Source organism: Notolepis coatsorum, assembly GCF_963971535.1.
Source record: "Notolepis coatsorum genome assembly, chromosome: 12".
Lineage (NCBI taxonomy): Eukaryota > Metazoa > Chordata > Actinopteri > Aulopiformes > Paralepididae > Notolepis > Notolepis coatsorum.
This window is the reverse complement of record NC_140176.1, coordinates 89,082,316-89,096,652: the sequence shown is the minus strand read 5'-3', so window position 1 is coordinate 89,096,652 and position 14,337 is coordinate 89,082,316. Positions and strand designations below refer to the sequence as shown.

Below are 14,337 nucleotides of genomic sequence, written 5' to 3'. Positions count from 1 at the left end.
TTCTGGGCACAACAACGCCCTGCCCAACTCTGTCCATCAATGGCTCTTGCTCATTCCCCAAGCACACCGACCCAGACCCATAGATTACAAGGCAGGTCAACGATGAAGGCCACCATAGTGCTTTGCTTTCCAAAGTTCTAGCAACACGCAAACATGTTTGATCAACGTTAGACATGGCGTTAACATGGTGGTCTCTTGTATGATCTCTCTAAGTGGGCACCAGCTGCGTTGAGGGGCCACCCTGGACCTGCTCCTGTGGTCTGCTGCTGGAAGGGGGCTTACAACAGAGGTGGCTGAACTGGGGGAATGCTAGAGGGATGGGCTTAAAAACCGTTGATGAATGGAGTTTAAAGGGGGAAAAACACCAGAGAGTGAGCCCAGAGGTAGAGAGGGTTCAGCCAGGAGGAATTATGGGTTACCTCCTTGGAGGCAGGCAGGGACTAGGTCTGGTTCTAGGTCCAGAGCTGATGCCGGAGTTCGGGCAGGGACTAGGTCTGGTTCTAGGTCTGGTTCTGGGTCCAGAGCTGAAGCTGGATGTGGGGCAGGGACTAGGTCTGGTTCTAGGTCCAGAGCTGAAGCTGGATGTGGGGCAGGGACTAGGTCTGGTTCTAGGTCCAGAGCTGAAGCTGGATGTGGGGCAGGGACTAGGTCTGGTTCTAGGTCTGGTTCTGGGTCCAGAGCTGAAGCTGGATGTGGGGCAGGGACTAGGTCTGGTTCTAGGTCTGGTTCTGGGTCCAGAGCTGAAGCTGGATGTGGGGCAGGGACTAGGTCTGGTTCTAGGTCTGGTTCTGGGTCCAGAGCTGGAGTTGGAGTCAGGGCAGGCACTAGGTCTGGTTCTTGGTCTGGTTCTTGGGCCAGAGGTGAAGCTGGAGTTGGGTCTGGTTCTAGGTCCAAAGCTGAAGCTGGAGTTCGGGCAGGGACTAGGTCTGGTTCTAGGTCCAGAGCTGAAGCTGGGGCGGGGACTAGGTCTGGTTCTAGGTCCAGAACTGAAGCTGGATGTGGGGCAGGGACTAGGTCTGGTTCTAGGTCTGGTTCTAGGTCCAGAACTGAAGCTGGAGGTGGGGCAGGGACTAGGTCTGGAACTTGATTTGAGCTTGGGATAAGGACTGGAGCTGGTGATAGAACTAAGGCTGCTGCTGGGACCAGGGCTTGGACCGGGATGTGGCGTCAGCCTGGGTTTTTTGTAACTAAGGCTTGATCCTGGTCTGAACCTGGGACTAGGGCTGGAGGTACATTTGGGCATGGATCTAACCCTAAGCCTAGGACTGGACCTGGGACTGAGGCTCGGATCAGAGCTGGGACTAAGGCTTGGGCTGGATCTAACATAGAGTTGGGACCTGAAACTGGAGCTGGGACTAAGACAGAATGTGGGACTCAAGTAGAGCATAGGTATGCACCTCGACCTGAAACTACAGCTGGGGCTATGGTGAAGGCTGGGGCTGAGGCAGGCCTTAGTCTTGGGCCTGGGGCTGAGGCAGGCCTTAGTCTTGGGCCTGGGACTAAGGCTGGCGTTAGGCTTGGGCCTGGGACTAAGGCTGGCGTTAGGCTTGGGCCTGGGGCTAAGGCTGGGATTAGTCTTGGGCCCGGGGTTAATGCTGGGGTTAGTGTTGGGCACGGGGTTAAGGCTGGGGTTAGGCTTGGGGCTGATCCAGCGGGTGAAAGCAGAGAGAAGGGGCTGGCACTCCCAACTCAACAGAGATAACTCAGAGACTGACAGCCTACAGGGAGGTTAAAGAAAGCCCTGGTTAGTAGTGACAGGTAAACACAGCATTGACAAGTATAAATGGATAAAACCTGTGTCACCATATTTGTCCTCTAGCTACACTAAACAAATAAATAAAAATGCTTTTTAGTGCAGTCAGCAATTCTGGTCAACTGGTATGGCTAGCTGAAAGCACATTAAACTAACCCATTGGTTTGAATGAAGCGTGCTAATGAATTCTTCCTTTTCGAGTGTGAATGCATAAGCGCTGTCTCCCACAATGGGAGGAGGTGGACAAAGAGAAGGAGAAATAAAACAAGAGGAAAAAGGAAGAGAAGGAGAAAAAGAAGAAGAAGATGACGGAGAAGAGAAGATGACAAATAAGCAGGAGAAGAAGAAGCAGAAGAAGGAGGAGAAGAAGAAGACTAGGACAGAGACGGATGAGGTGAAGGAGAAGGAGGATGAGAATGGAGATATCCCTTCATGAAGTTGCATTTCTGACATGGCCTTACTGTATGTAAAATGCTTGTTAATGTGGTTATTGATCTGTAATGTGTCTGTCCATTAGGGCTGCAACTAATGACTATTTTGGTAGTCGACTAATCTGTCCATAATTTTTTTCGATTAGTCGACTAATCGAAAAACAATTATATACAAAAAAAATATATATATATGTTGTTGCACTATCTATCTTTGTGAAAGTGGCTTCTCAGCTCTGGTCCAGCTGAAGACAGAGCAGAGGAACAGATTGGACATTGAGCATGACCTCAGAGTTGCTTTGAGACTCTTGTCAGGACCAAACAACATCCCCAGTTATCCCATTAGTTCCCCCAAACTTACTGTCGGTCTGTTATGTTAAGCTAAGAAGTCTTCAGCTGGCTGGACCAGAGCTGAGAAGCCACTTTCACAAAGATGGGTAGTGCAAAAAAAAATAAAAAATAAAAAAATATAATTTTTTATTAAATTTTTTTAATGACTAATCGACGCAACAATTCCTCGTCAACGATTTTTTATAATCGACGTCGTCGATTATGTCGACTAATCGTTGCAGCCCTACTGTCCATAGATACCTCTTAACCTCTTAACTTGCAACGACCCATTATCGGGATGGTCATGCCTGTGCACGAAAGTCACGGCACTTTGCGAGCGTCTAGCGGCTCGGGCTGCATTTCATTAGCACTAAAAGTTAATTTCCTTTTTTGCACGAGTAACTTCAGAATGTCATCGTTCAAAAGAGACCAGGCCCGTGCGTGTGCTATAAGTATAAAGCTAAGCTTTGCAAAAAGAAGTATGCAGTCCTCAAGTTCAAGTTTAAAAGAAATTGCCACTTTTCTGGGTGCCTGTTAAGAGGTTAATAATAGGGAAGCTGGCTCAAGGGCAAATCAATATCTCCATACAAATCCATATAGCCCGTCTTTCATTTAGATCCACCATCAAAACACTCTATATTGTAGTGTAGTGTCCTCCCTTCCTTGCCCTAGCTGGCACTGGAGCTGCAGGTGTCTGCATCTCTCCCTCCCTCCCTCCCTCCCCCTCTCTCCCTCCCTCCCTCCCCCTCTCTCTCTCCAGCCATGGATGTACCTGAACGTCTCCTCCTGGAGCTGCTCCAGCTGTGTTTGGAGCTGAAGATGTCTGCGGCCAGCAGGACTGTTGAGGTCCTCGATGGAGTCAGACTGATTCAGTCGCTCCATCATGATCTGGTTCTCAGCCAACAGACTGCCTTTCTCCTCCTGGAGAGCTGCCACCTAGGGGGGGGGGGGAGAGAAGGAGAGCGAGGGAGAGAGAGATAGAGAGAGGGAAAGGGAGGGAGAGGGAGAGAGAGGAAGAGGGAGAGAGAGAGGGAGAGGGAGAGAGAGAGGGAAAGGGAGAGAAAGAGGGAAGGGGCAGAAAGATATAGATGGAGAGACAGAGATATAGAGATAGATAGAAAGAGAGAGAGAGTTGTGTTAAAAACATCTCAACAAATGTGATAGTCAAATACCAACTAGTATCTGAAGCCAAGCTATCTGCCCCACAGTCTTTGCTCCAGAGACGGTCTGTGGTTCAGAAAGTGCTCCAGTAAACACGGCGGATATCAGGTCATTTCCTCACCTCGGTGTTCCATTTGCAGCTAACGTTAGCTCACTGGCTAACCCACGTAACAACATTAGTTGCTAGCTAGTCAGATAAACACAACACATTTGGAGGCTAGCTGCCAACGTTACCGAGTTTGTTGCGTTTGTCTGACTAGGTCTCTAGGGTAACCATATTTTCTAACCCCAAAACCGGAACCCTTACGTGTACCTAGGGCTGTACCGAATGTCATTTTTTAACATTCGAAGCTTCGATTGAAGTATTCGAACAAAGCTTTGAATGTCTATTAAAAAAAAAAGGTACTAAAAAAAATATATATATATATATATATATTTTTTTCTTTTTTTTTAACTGAATCCTCAATTTGAATAAAGTGATTAATCTGATAAAATTAGTATTTTTCTTTTATTAAATCAACTTTCTTTAATGAATATAACTCGTCAACATAAATAATCCAATAAGGGCACGGTTGGTATGAAAGTGATGGTGACGTCTTATAGTATAATATTAGTGTAGCCTAAACTTTAACTGCAACTGTGAAGAAAACCCCCATTGGTTTAAACAGATTGAAGACAATTTTTTTTTGATAAATAAAAAATATATATATATTTAATTTAAAATTAAAAATCCGAATGTTGATTTAGAATTCGAATGTCAACATTATGATCGAAGCTTCGAAGCATTCGGTACAGCCCTACGTGTACCACACATTAATGCATGCACATGTATGTCATATTTACAGTATATATATATACATATCCATATTTGTCTGCATATATTCCTCCTATATACACCAGCATATAAACCATATAACGCAGTATTATTATAGCATGTACAATCATGCTGTATATATATATTTATTCTTACCGTATATATCTATCCACCTGTCTGTACATAACTGCACATAATCCTTTTACATATCTGTAGATACTATATCTATATCTGTATCCCTTACCTACTCTTACTAGTTACACCGATGGCCAGTATGACTCTACGACCATACTGTCTTTATACCTGTATCGCTGTACATATAGGTATTACAACTCTGTACATGCATGTGATTAGCACTATACCCAGTAGTACCAATTTATATATGTTATATACCCAGTTTAATCACATGTACATGGTATATTACTATTGCACTTCACCATTACATTTGCACTCTGGTTGTATTACAAACTTCTTTTCATTGTACTGTACACTTCTGTACCGCTGTATAATGGCGTGGTGGTGCATTGTTTATGTTCCTCCATTGGGTTTGGTAATAATGAGTGGGACAGAACAGGATCTAATGTCTATGCAAGCGCTGATTTTAATTGTGGTGAAAACCATCACAATATTTGGTAATGAATGTTGAAAACTCGGGGACAACAAAGCTCGACAAACCAGATGTCGCGTCACCGTAGACTAGCTAGCTATAAACAAACACCACACATCCGTTAGTTACTGTAGCTAGCTAACGTTAGCCGCAAAGGGAATACTGAAGCTGGGAAATGACCGGATATCGGCCTCATTTACTGGACCACTTTCAGAGCTGCTGAATTACAGTCCCTGGAGCGTTTCCAAGATTGTGGGAACAGATGGGCTGGCTTGAGATACTATGGGATACTAATGTACCAACGGACATGGTCTCAACAACATAACACACAACTTTTTCTTCACAGTCAAAATTAGGGATGCACCGATCCGACTTTTTCAGTCCCGATACAGATACCTGGGCTTTGGGTATCGGCCGATACCGAGTACCGATCCGATACCCATTGTTCAATTAATAAACTCAACTGTATGCCTCACTGTGTGGAAGAGACTGGGATCATTCTTTTGTGCAAGGCAACATCAGGCTTGACTTAAAACATTACTTTCCTAACTTAGTGAAACAAAATGTAACAAATTAACACATAAGATATAAATGTACTGAATTGTTATTTATTATTATATTAAAAAAAAAAAGAAAAAGATTCCGATATATATATATATATATATTTTTATACCCGATCCAGCTATTTTAGTCATATCGGGGGCCGATATCCGATCAATATCGGATCGGTGCATCCCTAGTCAAAATGAGGTATTCATACTCACTGCACTATCCAATCAGGGGGGGGGGGAGCAAGCAACACATCAGAACCACACTAAACAAGGCAGACCGTGGTGGAGCCGACAGGGCTACATGCTGCTGGACGTGGACCTGTATCTACACATGATGGGCGAGGTCCACACAAAGCAAAGCGGCAGCTGGCTGGGCTTGTTGAGAAGCGGTCGTGGTGGCGACTATAGAATAAAGAAACTCTGCCACGTGTTAAAGGGATAGTTTGGATTTTTACTACACGTTACGTGGAATACTTAGCTAGTATTGATTGGTTGATGCAATTATCATTAGCTTAACTCACAGAGTTCCGTGGTCGGAGTTCCGTGGCCCGAGTTCCGAGTCGACCGGGGAGCTTCAAACAGGCAGCAGAATGGGGCCACGAGACTGAGAAGAGTGTTAATCCACAGACAACTGCTGTCATCGAGCGTTGCCTATGCTTGAGTCATGTTGGTGTCACACTGGGACTGGTTCCAACACCACATCGCTTCTCTCTGAAGCACAGGAAATGCTCAAGGACAGCAGTGTTTTGGTGTAGATCAGTGGTTCTCAAACTACGGGTCGCGACCCAAAGTGAGGTTGTGGGTAGGAGACCGTTTTGCCTCGTTTTATGAATGTGTATTGATAACATAGTGCTTTAATAAACGTTTCTGCATGATCAAGTTCAACAACGTGTGCTTTTATTTTGATATTCCTTAATTCCATGTTGAACTTACGCAATACATTATGGTGCGGGGTCACCAAAAAAAATCCTAAATGAAATGGGGTCGTGGTATGAAAAAGTTTGAGAACCCCTGGTGTAGATGGCTAAAACCTTGACCTGTTAAGTGGATCAACACCACCTTTGCTGCCTGTCTGAAGCTCCCCTGGTTGGCTCTGAACCGAGCCAGAACTCGATGGGAAGGCCATGGGTCTCCGTGAGTGAGTTAATGGCACTGCTATCAACTATACTACTAATAACCAGTATGTCATACCTCTTCAACTAGGTGTGTCTATAAGTCTGTGTTCTAGCAGGATATTTCTGTCCGATAATGCAATTTCACTTTATTTTAAAGGTATTTCTCATACGAAACAGACTTGTAGGGTCTACTGCAGGAGCAGGACCTCCCAGGTTGAACCTCTCATGGTCCAACATGGTAACCTTGACCCCTTTATCTTCAGCTGCACAAAAAGCTGAGTAGTTCAAGACATGTCTTGAAAGAATAATAAGCGGCCTACTTGGAATTCCTATCAACGAGTGCTTGTTTGCATATTAACCCAATTTGCATATTAATAGATACTTGCGTCTCAAAGAGGGTAAAGGTGTAGAGATGAAGACATTCTCAGTAGTTTATTGGAACGATTTTGGTGGAAACTTTTAAGGGTTTGAAATACATCTGGAGGGGGTCTTTAAAAGCAGACTAGCAGTGCTGCCATGTGGGGGGGCCGGCCGGCAACCGGTCGCCATGGAAACACTGATCGACAACAATAACCAACGCTGCTCAAAGGCTTTTGTTGTACTCTCTTTTCAGTATTGAGTTGTGTTCAATAAGCTCCTATAACCTGTTTCTCTGCTGCCGATTCCTCTAGACGAGACAAGACAACAGAACTGGCAAATATCTGGATCTGAAAATGTTTTTAAAATAGAATAGATAGAAGAAGGACTTGATTTAAAGGGATATTGCACTTTGGTAGAACATTTATTTATTGTTTACAGTACTAGAAGGTTTATAGCTTACAGTACTAGAACATTTATAGTTTATAGTATTTAGAACATGTAGTTTACAGACCAAGAGAGGTCTGGAGAAATTCACAGTTTCACTAAACTCCAACCCACACATCAAACCAAAACTAAATAAAGAACAGTACCAAGTGGGGCTCTTTTGCCTAGAGGTCGCTGTTTGGCGGCAGTACAGATTCTACCTTTAAATTAAATAAATAACTGAGATGAAGAAAAAAATAAAGGCAAAGTATCCCCTTCTCTTGCTATATTTGTAAAAGTGGGTGTATCCCTTTCAAATCAAGTTAAATGAAGCGCTCCCATTTGCTTTTCAAATATTTTAAAAACATTTTCCAACTACTGTTTTGCCCCCATCTGCAGCAGTAGGGATGGCTTTTTGACAGCACGATAGCTACTTCCTGGCTCAAATAAAAGCCAAGCCCCAAGCCTTTCCTATCTGCCGTTGCTAAGGGAAACAATTAAAATCACACCGGGGGTTAATGAGGCAGGAAGTAATTAGTCGAGGGGGTGTGACACTGGGGTGTGGCACACACACACACATAAACAAACAGACACACACACACACACACATATATATAAACACACACAGCTCTGAGGTTGTGGCTGGTGTGCACCCACTCACACTCACACACACACACACACACACAGGGAGAGGGGGTCTGGATTCCAGAGGAGATGTTTGCAAGCAGACAGCAACATCCAGGGCTGTCTCACACAGCACCACACACCATGGATGGAGAGAAGAAAGAAGAAGATTTACCCTCTCCTCTAGTTCAATAAACTCTACCCTCAGTCTATCTCGCTCCCCTTGGACACGGAGGGCCTTCAAAGCAAGGCACACAGTATCCATGCATCAGTCATCAAATCACGCATGAGAAACCATCGCACGGCACAGTGGAGGAGAGAGGTCAGTTATTCCAGACACAACACAACTGAAATACAACACGTGTCCCTGGGCTTATTAATAGCCTAGAGAGAGAGGCAACAATGACATAGTCCCTCTTACATGCATAGCAACTCTCCAAATGTATCTATATTTCTATTAATCATATTTCTATTAATACAACTTCATTTGATAAGAATGGCTAGACAATTGACAATTTTACATGCCGTGTAACAATAGTTTTGCCTGATGAACCAAAAGGACTGTTGACAGAAACATATGTATTTACTGCTGTTGTTTTGGGGGAGTGTAGCACTAGTCTGGCAGAACATAAACAGTATGCATAGGGAACTCTTATGGTTATCGGTAGATAAAAGGCTCGTCTTAAATACAGTCACATTGTTCAATAACAGCATCCACACCTCTAAGAGTTTTTACCTGAGTGACCTGTCTGTTCACACTAGTAAGACTCAGATCAGTTTGACTTGTGTTAAAGTATGGCTGGTCCCATGTCTGATGTCATTCAGACCTCCTAATCTACCCAACAATGCAAAGCATAACACCATCTGTTATTGTTAGCAAGCAGCAGCAATCAGTATTTTGTTATCAAACATTAAGAGCTGCTATGCCAGCAACCAAATGTTACAGTTAGCTACATGTTCGCTAATGACTATGAGTAACACTCGGTAGCTGATATCAGCTCAGATTTTGGTAGCTAATGTTAGCACTAATGCTAGCTAAACCAGAAAGGAGGGAGACATTATCTTCAGACCAACCTGCATGTCGAGCTCATGACACCTCTGGGCGATTTCTTCCTTAGTGGCTAAAGCGTCGTTCAGATCCTCAACGGTCTTCTTAAGCTGAGAAACACAACAACAATCAAGTTAGAAACAACCAGAATAAAACTAATAAATAGTTTACATTTCAGGTTTTCAGGAGACACTCTCATTGGAGAGGAACTAAAAATAAGCACGTTATTAAAGTGAAAAACAGTCTAAAATCTGATTTCACACTGTTATATTCTAATGACATAATGTAAAATCTGATTTCACACTGATATTCGAATGACATAATGTATATTCCTAATTAGACAGTTCAGCCGATATCTATAAAACATAGACAACTGTCTCTCTAAGCTGGAAATCAGAGCAGCAAGACTTATGTGATGTCATCAAAAAGAGACTTTGAGGGCTCATAAACGATTTGTTTGATCACATTCTAATGAGCTTTACTTAACCCTTTCACTACCACACTACATACGGTTAACCCTTTCACTACCACACTACAGACGATTAACAGTATGTAGTGTGGTAGTGAAAGGGTTAACCATTTGTTGTGTGGCAGTGAAAAGGGTTAACCTTCTGTATTGTCGCAGTGAAAGGGTTAAGCATTTGGTAGTGTGGTAGTGAAAGGGTTAAGCAGCTGTACGTACGAGTATCAACATTATTGCCAGGAAAAAGCATGTTGTAACTTTACTGTACATTTGCACTCTGGTTAGATGACAACTTATTTTTGTTGTACTGTACTTGTGCTGTGCAATGACAATACAGGTATCAAGGTATATTCTTGAAATATGATCTAAAAATCAGAGCTCTGTGGGAATGCCCATTCCTCACCATGAGTCTCAACAGTGCAATTTGTTACACAGTATAATATTTGTTTTGTATTTTCTCAAAACAGTGACGTGCGAATAAGCAAAGGTAATAGGCAACAGTTCTCATGTACCCATCTGGTAAAATTCCTATTGGTATCTACATTTCCATAATGTAACTACATAATCAATTTTATTTATATAGCACATTTACAACAGTTGTGCGACTGTACCAAAGTGCTTCACAGATCAAAAATACATACACAGTACATATACGAAACATAATAGTGCAAACAAAATTTTTAACTGAGTGAAAAGCACCAATAAAAACGAAATAATGGGGGGAGCTCCAGTAGCTCACCACGTACCGCGAGCGCTATTTCAGCGCCGTGGACAACCGTGCTCGTCACGGATCTGGGGCTTAGCGAGTTCGAATCCCGACTGCAGCCGTGCCTTTCCCAGAGTGTCTTCCCCCCCATCTGAACCCTTTCAGCCTGTTTCTGTCGGTCATCCTTGACCAGTATAAATGTGATAAACACATAAAAGAGCCAGGGGAATGGCCAAAGTAAAAAAAAAAAAAAAAAAATGAAGTAAATGAATGTCCGTACCTGTCTGTCAAGATCGACGTACGAGTCGGGTGTTCTCGTCACCGGGCTCTCCTTACTCATCAGCTGCAGAAGCAGAGGAAAAGATTATTGAATTTTTATTAACAGATTGCAGAATGGGTACAATACAGTACGACTCAATACACACAATTGTTAAGGGGATGCAGACCAGAGAAAGACTTTCGTCTTGTTGCATGTGTTCTAGGTCAGTGAGTGAAGAGGACTCAGTTTAAAGCATGTGTTCTAGGTCAGTGAGTGAAGAGGACTCAGTTTAAAGCATGTGTTCTAGGTCAGTGAGTGAAGAGGACTCAGTTTAAAGCATGTGTTCTAGGTCAGTGAGTGAAGAGGACTCAGTTTAAAGCATGTGTTCTAGGTCAGTGAGTGAAGAGGACTCAGTTTAAAGCATGTGTAACTGTCCCTCTTGCAATGATGAAGCAACTCGTCTTTGATGTTTACTGATTGGCTTTATTTCCGTTCGAAGAGAACATCTTTATTCCGAACCGTAAAACTGTGAAAACATACATGAAATACAATCAATCACGGATCAAACCATAACAACATACATACAATTTATCGGTCGTTACAAGGGTGGTTGTTAACCCACTGAACTTAACTACAAGCGCAGTACGGCCCCAAACGTACCTTATTGACTGCATGCAATATGAGAGGACTGTTATGGAGCTTGGTGTCGATGTGGCTTGTCTGAAGATGGTGAAGAAGTGAAGGGACTAACCTTATAGGGTCTCAATATTTATACACTAGTGGCGATCTATTATGACATCACAAGGCAGCAGGACCGTACACACAGGGCGATCTATTATGACATCACAATGAACCAGGGCATTCTAGCCTGTTCTAACCGGTTCTATTATGACATCACACTGCAGCTAACTAGAATTACACTATGACACTCCTGCAGTTACACTCCCACCAAGCATATATAAGCATTGTATATGATTCTTACGATAACTGCCCACATAATGCCTAAACGTAACGCCATAACTACAAATAACTACAATAACTATGGTCCTTGGCCGCCACCGGACGAATCACCTCAGCCTGAGGGAGAGAAAAAGATAGAATGATAGAGATATAGACAAAGCTAGAGGGCGCAAGAGGCTTCATTCTGCTTCCACCAACGTCACCGTCTTATGGATGGGCCTCTCCAGGACGACTAGTGTGGAGATGCGCTTGCCTTTCTTATCAAGATTGGGGTCGCTGATAAACAACTTAAGGCGTCGCACTCTCCCGTCTCTCCCTGGGTACACCTCGATAACCTTCGCCATCCTCCACTGGTTACGTGGTGTGGACTCATGCTGTAGGAGTACAATGTCGTCGACCCTTGCGTTCCTACGATCCTTGGTCCACTTCTGTCTCGGTTGGAGGTGCAGGAGGTACTTCTTCTTCCATCTTGTCCAGCAGTGGGTGGATAAGATTTGAACTCGACGCCATCCTTTGCCGATGTACAGATCTTCCTTGACGAACTGTCCAGGAGGTGGAGCGAGGATTGTGGCCTTCGTGGTCAGGATGTGGCTTGGTGTCCGGGGCTCTGGACTAGATGAATCATTGAGCCAATCCGTGGTCAGGGGTCTGCTGTTTACAACCGCTATGACTTCATATGGGAAGATGGTCAAGACAAGCCCCGTCAAGCTCCTTATGATGGTGCTTTGTCTTTCCCAGAAAGCAGCAGGCTTCTTCGTTGCCGCCTTCGTGGGTCCTTTGGCTTCCACAAGTTTCTTGGCTGCTGGCTTCTTGGCGGGCTTGTTGGCTTTACCCTCAGCCTGGTTGATCTTGAGAGAGCCGGAGGCTCCGGTACCCTTGACCTGGAACAGGGTTCCTGGACCAGGGTTCTTGTCCCCGTCATAGCCACCGACAGCTAGAGCATTCGTTACGGCAGCCAGCGACACACCGCTCCCTCCCACCTTGACTTCTCCACGTGGTCCAAAGCGGTCCATCCCGTAGTAGGTGCATGGCGGAGCAGTTTCCATTCGTTCCTCCGGGAGGTCTGCCATTCTTTGCTGTGGCCAGACTTCTTTCACCCGTGTGGTGAGCACCTGGGCCTTCCTAAGTTCAGGGTCGTCGCTTGCGATCTCTCCCACCTTGCCTTCTCCACTTGGTAACCCTTTCTGCCAAAGCACGTCTGGGCCGGTGACCCAGTTAGAGGCTAACGGTGGTTCTGCTGTGAGACCTCTTGAGGCATGGTCTGCTGGATTCTCTTCCGCCGCCACATACCTCCATTGTGTAGACTCTGTGCTTTGCTTGATGCGTTCCATTTTCGACTGGAACCTTAGATTCTCTTGGGGGATGGGGGTGGCCTCTGACGCTCTTTCAGCAACGTCAGGCTCCAGCATCTTTATGTCATCTGTAGGTAACACCTCTGGTCTGTCTCCTGAAGAACCTCTGGTCTGTCTCCTGGAGAACCTCTGGTCTGTCTCCTGGAGAACCTCTGGTCTGTCTCCTGAAGAACCTGTGGTCTGTCTCCTGGAGACCCTCTGGTCTGTCTCCTGAAGAACCTCTGGTCTGTCTCCTGAAGAACCTGTGGTCTGTCTCCTGGAGAACCTCTGGTCTACATGGACCTCTAGTCTCTGGTCTACATGGACCTCTAGTCTCTGGTCTACATGGACCTCTAGTCTCTGGTCTACATGGACCTCTAGTCTCTGGTCTACATGGACCTCTAGTCTCTGGTCTACATGGACCTCTAGTCTCTGGTCTACATGGACCTCTAGGCTGAGAGCCTTTGCTGTCATTTCGCGGATCAAGGTTGGGTCACTTTGTGTATCGCGGAGTGCGATACATCTGTCTTCTTGCCTTGCTTGTGGTGCAGCTTGCAGTTGGGGTTGCCGTGGTGGTGCTGCAGCTGGCCGTGAAAAATGGTGCTGCCCTACGCTTGCCTGAGCCGTGACTTCCTCTTTCACAGCGACGCCTCGCTCTTGCGACACCTTTATTTCTCCAGCTGGGTAGCCACTTTGGCTGGCTGCTTGAGCTGCACCTTGGGCTGATCGTATACTTGCGGTCGTGCCGTGGCAGCCCTTAGCGTCTTCCTAGTTTCCAATCGCTTTACTTCTCCTTCTTCTTCTGCGGTTTCAGCATCCTGCTGAACCTTTCTCTGTGCAGCTTCTAGCACCCTTTGTCTGTCCGCGGCTTCAGCGTCCTGCTGAACCTTTCTTTCCGCGGTTTCAGCCTCCACTTGTGCCTTTAACTGTGCCTCTTCGGCTACCAGTTTCCGGATTGCTTCAAGGTGCTCCTCTTGCGCCAGCAAGCCGTCTACGATGGCTTGTCTAGCCGCCACGTCAGCGGCGGAGATTCTTCTGCTTGCTGCGGAGGAGTTACTGTGGCGAGAGCTGGTGCCTGTCCTGACTGTGGTTACCGACCCGCTCTCGATCCCGTCTGCTTCTTCCAGCCCGTAATCACTAGGCCATGTTGCATGGAACAGTCTCCTTGCGAGTTTATCTGTGTCTAGGGTGCAGCGGTCGATGGTGCGCCGTGCGCTACGTTCAGGCACTTCAATGCTCTTCCAAGCATCATAGGCCGCACCCAGCTTCTTAGCGGCCCTGCCTATTGTAGTGACTTGTGTAATTACGTTGAATGCGCCCGGGGTAATCGGCGCGTTCTCAGCTTCCTGCATCGCCGCCTGCCATCCTTTCTTGCACTTATCGAACCGCCGTGCAGCCTTTGTC

At 45.3% G+C, this 14,337-nt stretch overlaps 1 protein-coding gene across 4 annotated transcripts in view; it reads right to left on the bottom strand.

Moving 5' to 3' along the window:
• Window positions 1–14,337, bottom strand: part of hook3 (hook microtubule-tethering protein 3) — a 130,814-nt gene that overhangs the window by 56,631 nt on the left and 59,846 nt on the right. For all 4 annotated transcript variants that reach the window (XM_084326298.1, XM_084326299.1, XM_084326300.1 and 1 more), the window contains 3 exons: window positions 10,664–10,726; window positions 9,241–9,324; window positions 3,284–3,447 (listed from right to left, as the gene is read on the bottom strand). In XM_084326298.1, coding sequence (XP_084182424.1) covers window positions 3,284–3,447; window positions 9,241–9,324; window positions 10,664–10,726 — 311 coding nt within the window. The remainder of the gene's footprint in view (window positions 1–3,283; window positions 3,448–9,240; window positions 9,325–10,663; window positions 10,727–14,337) is intronic.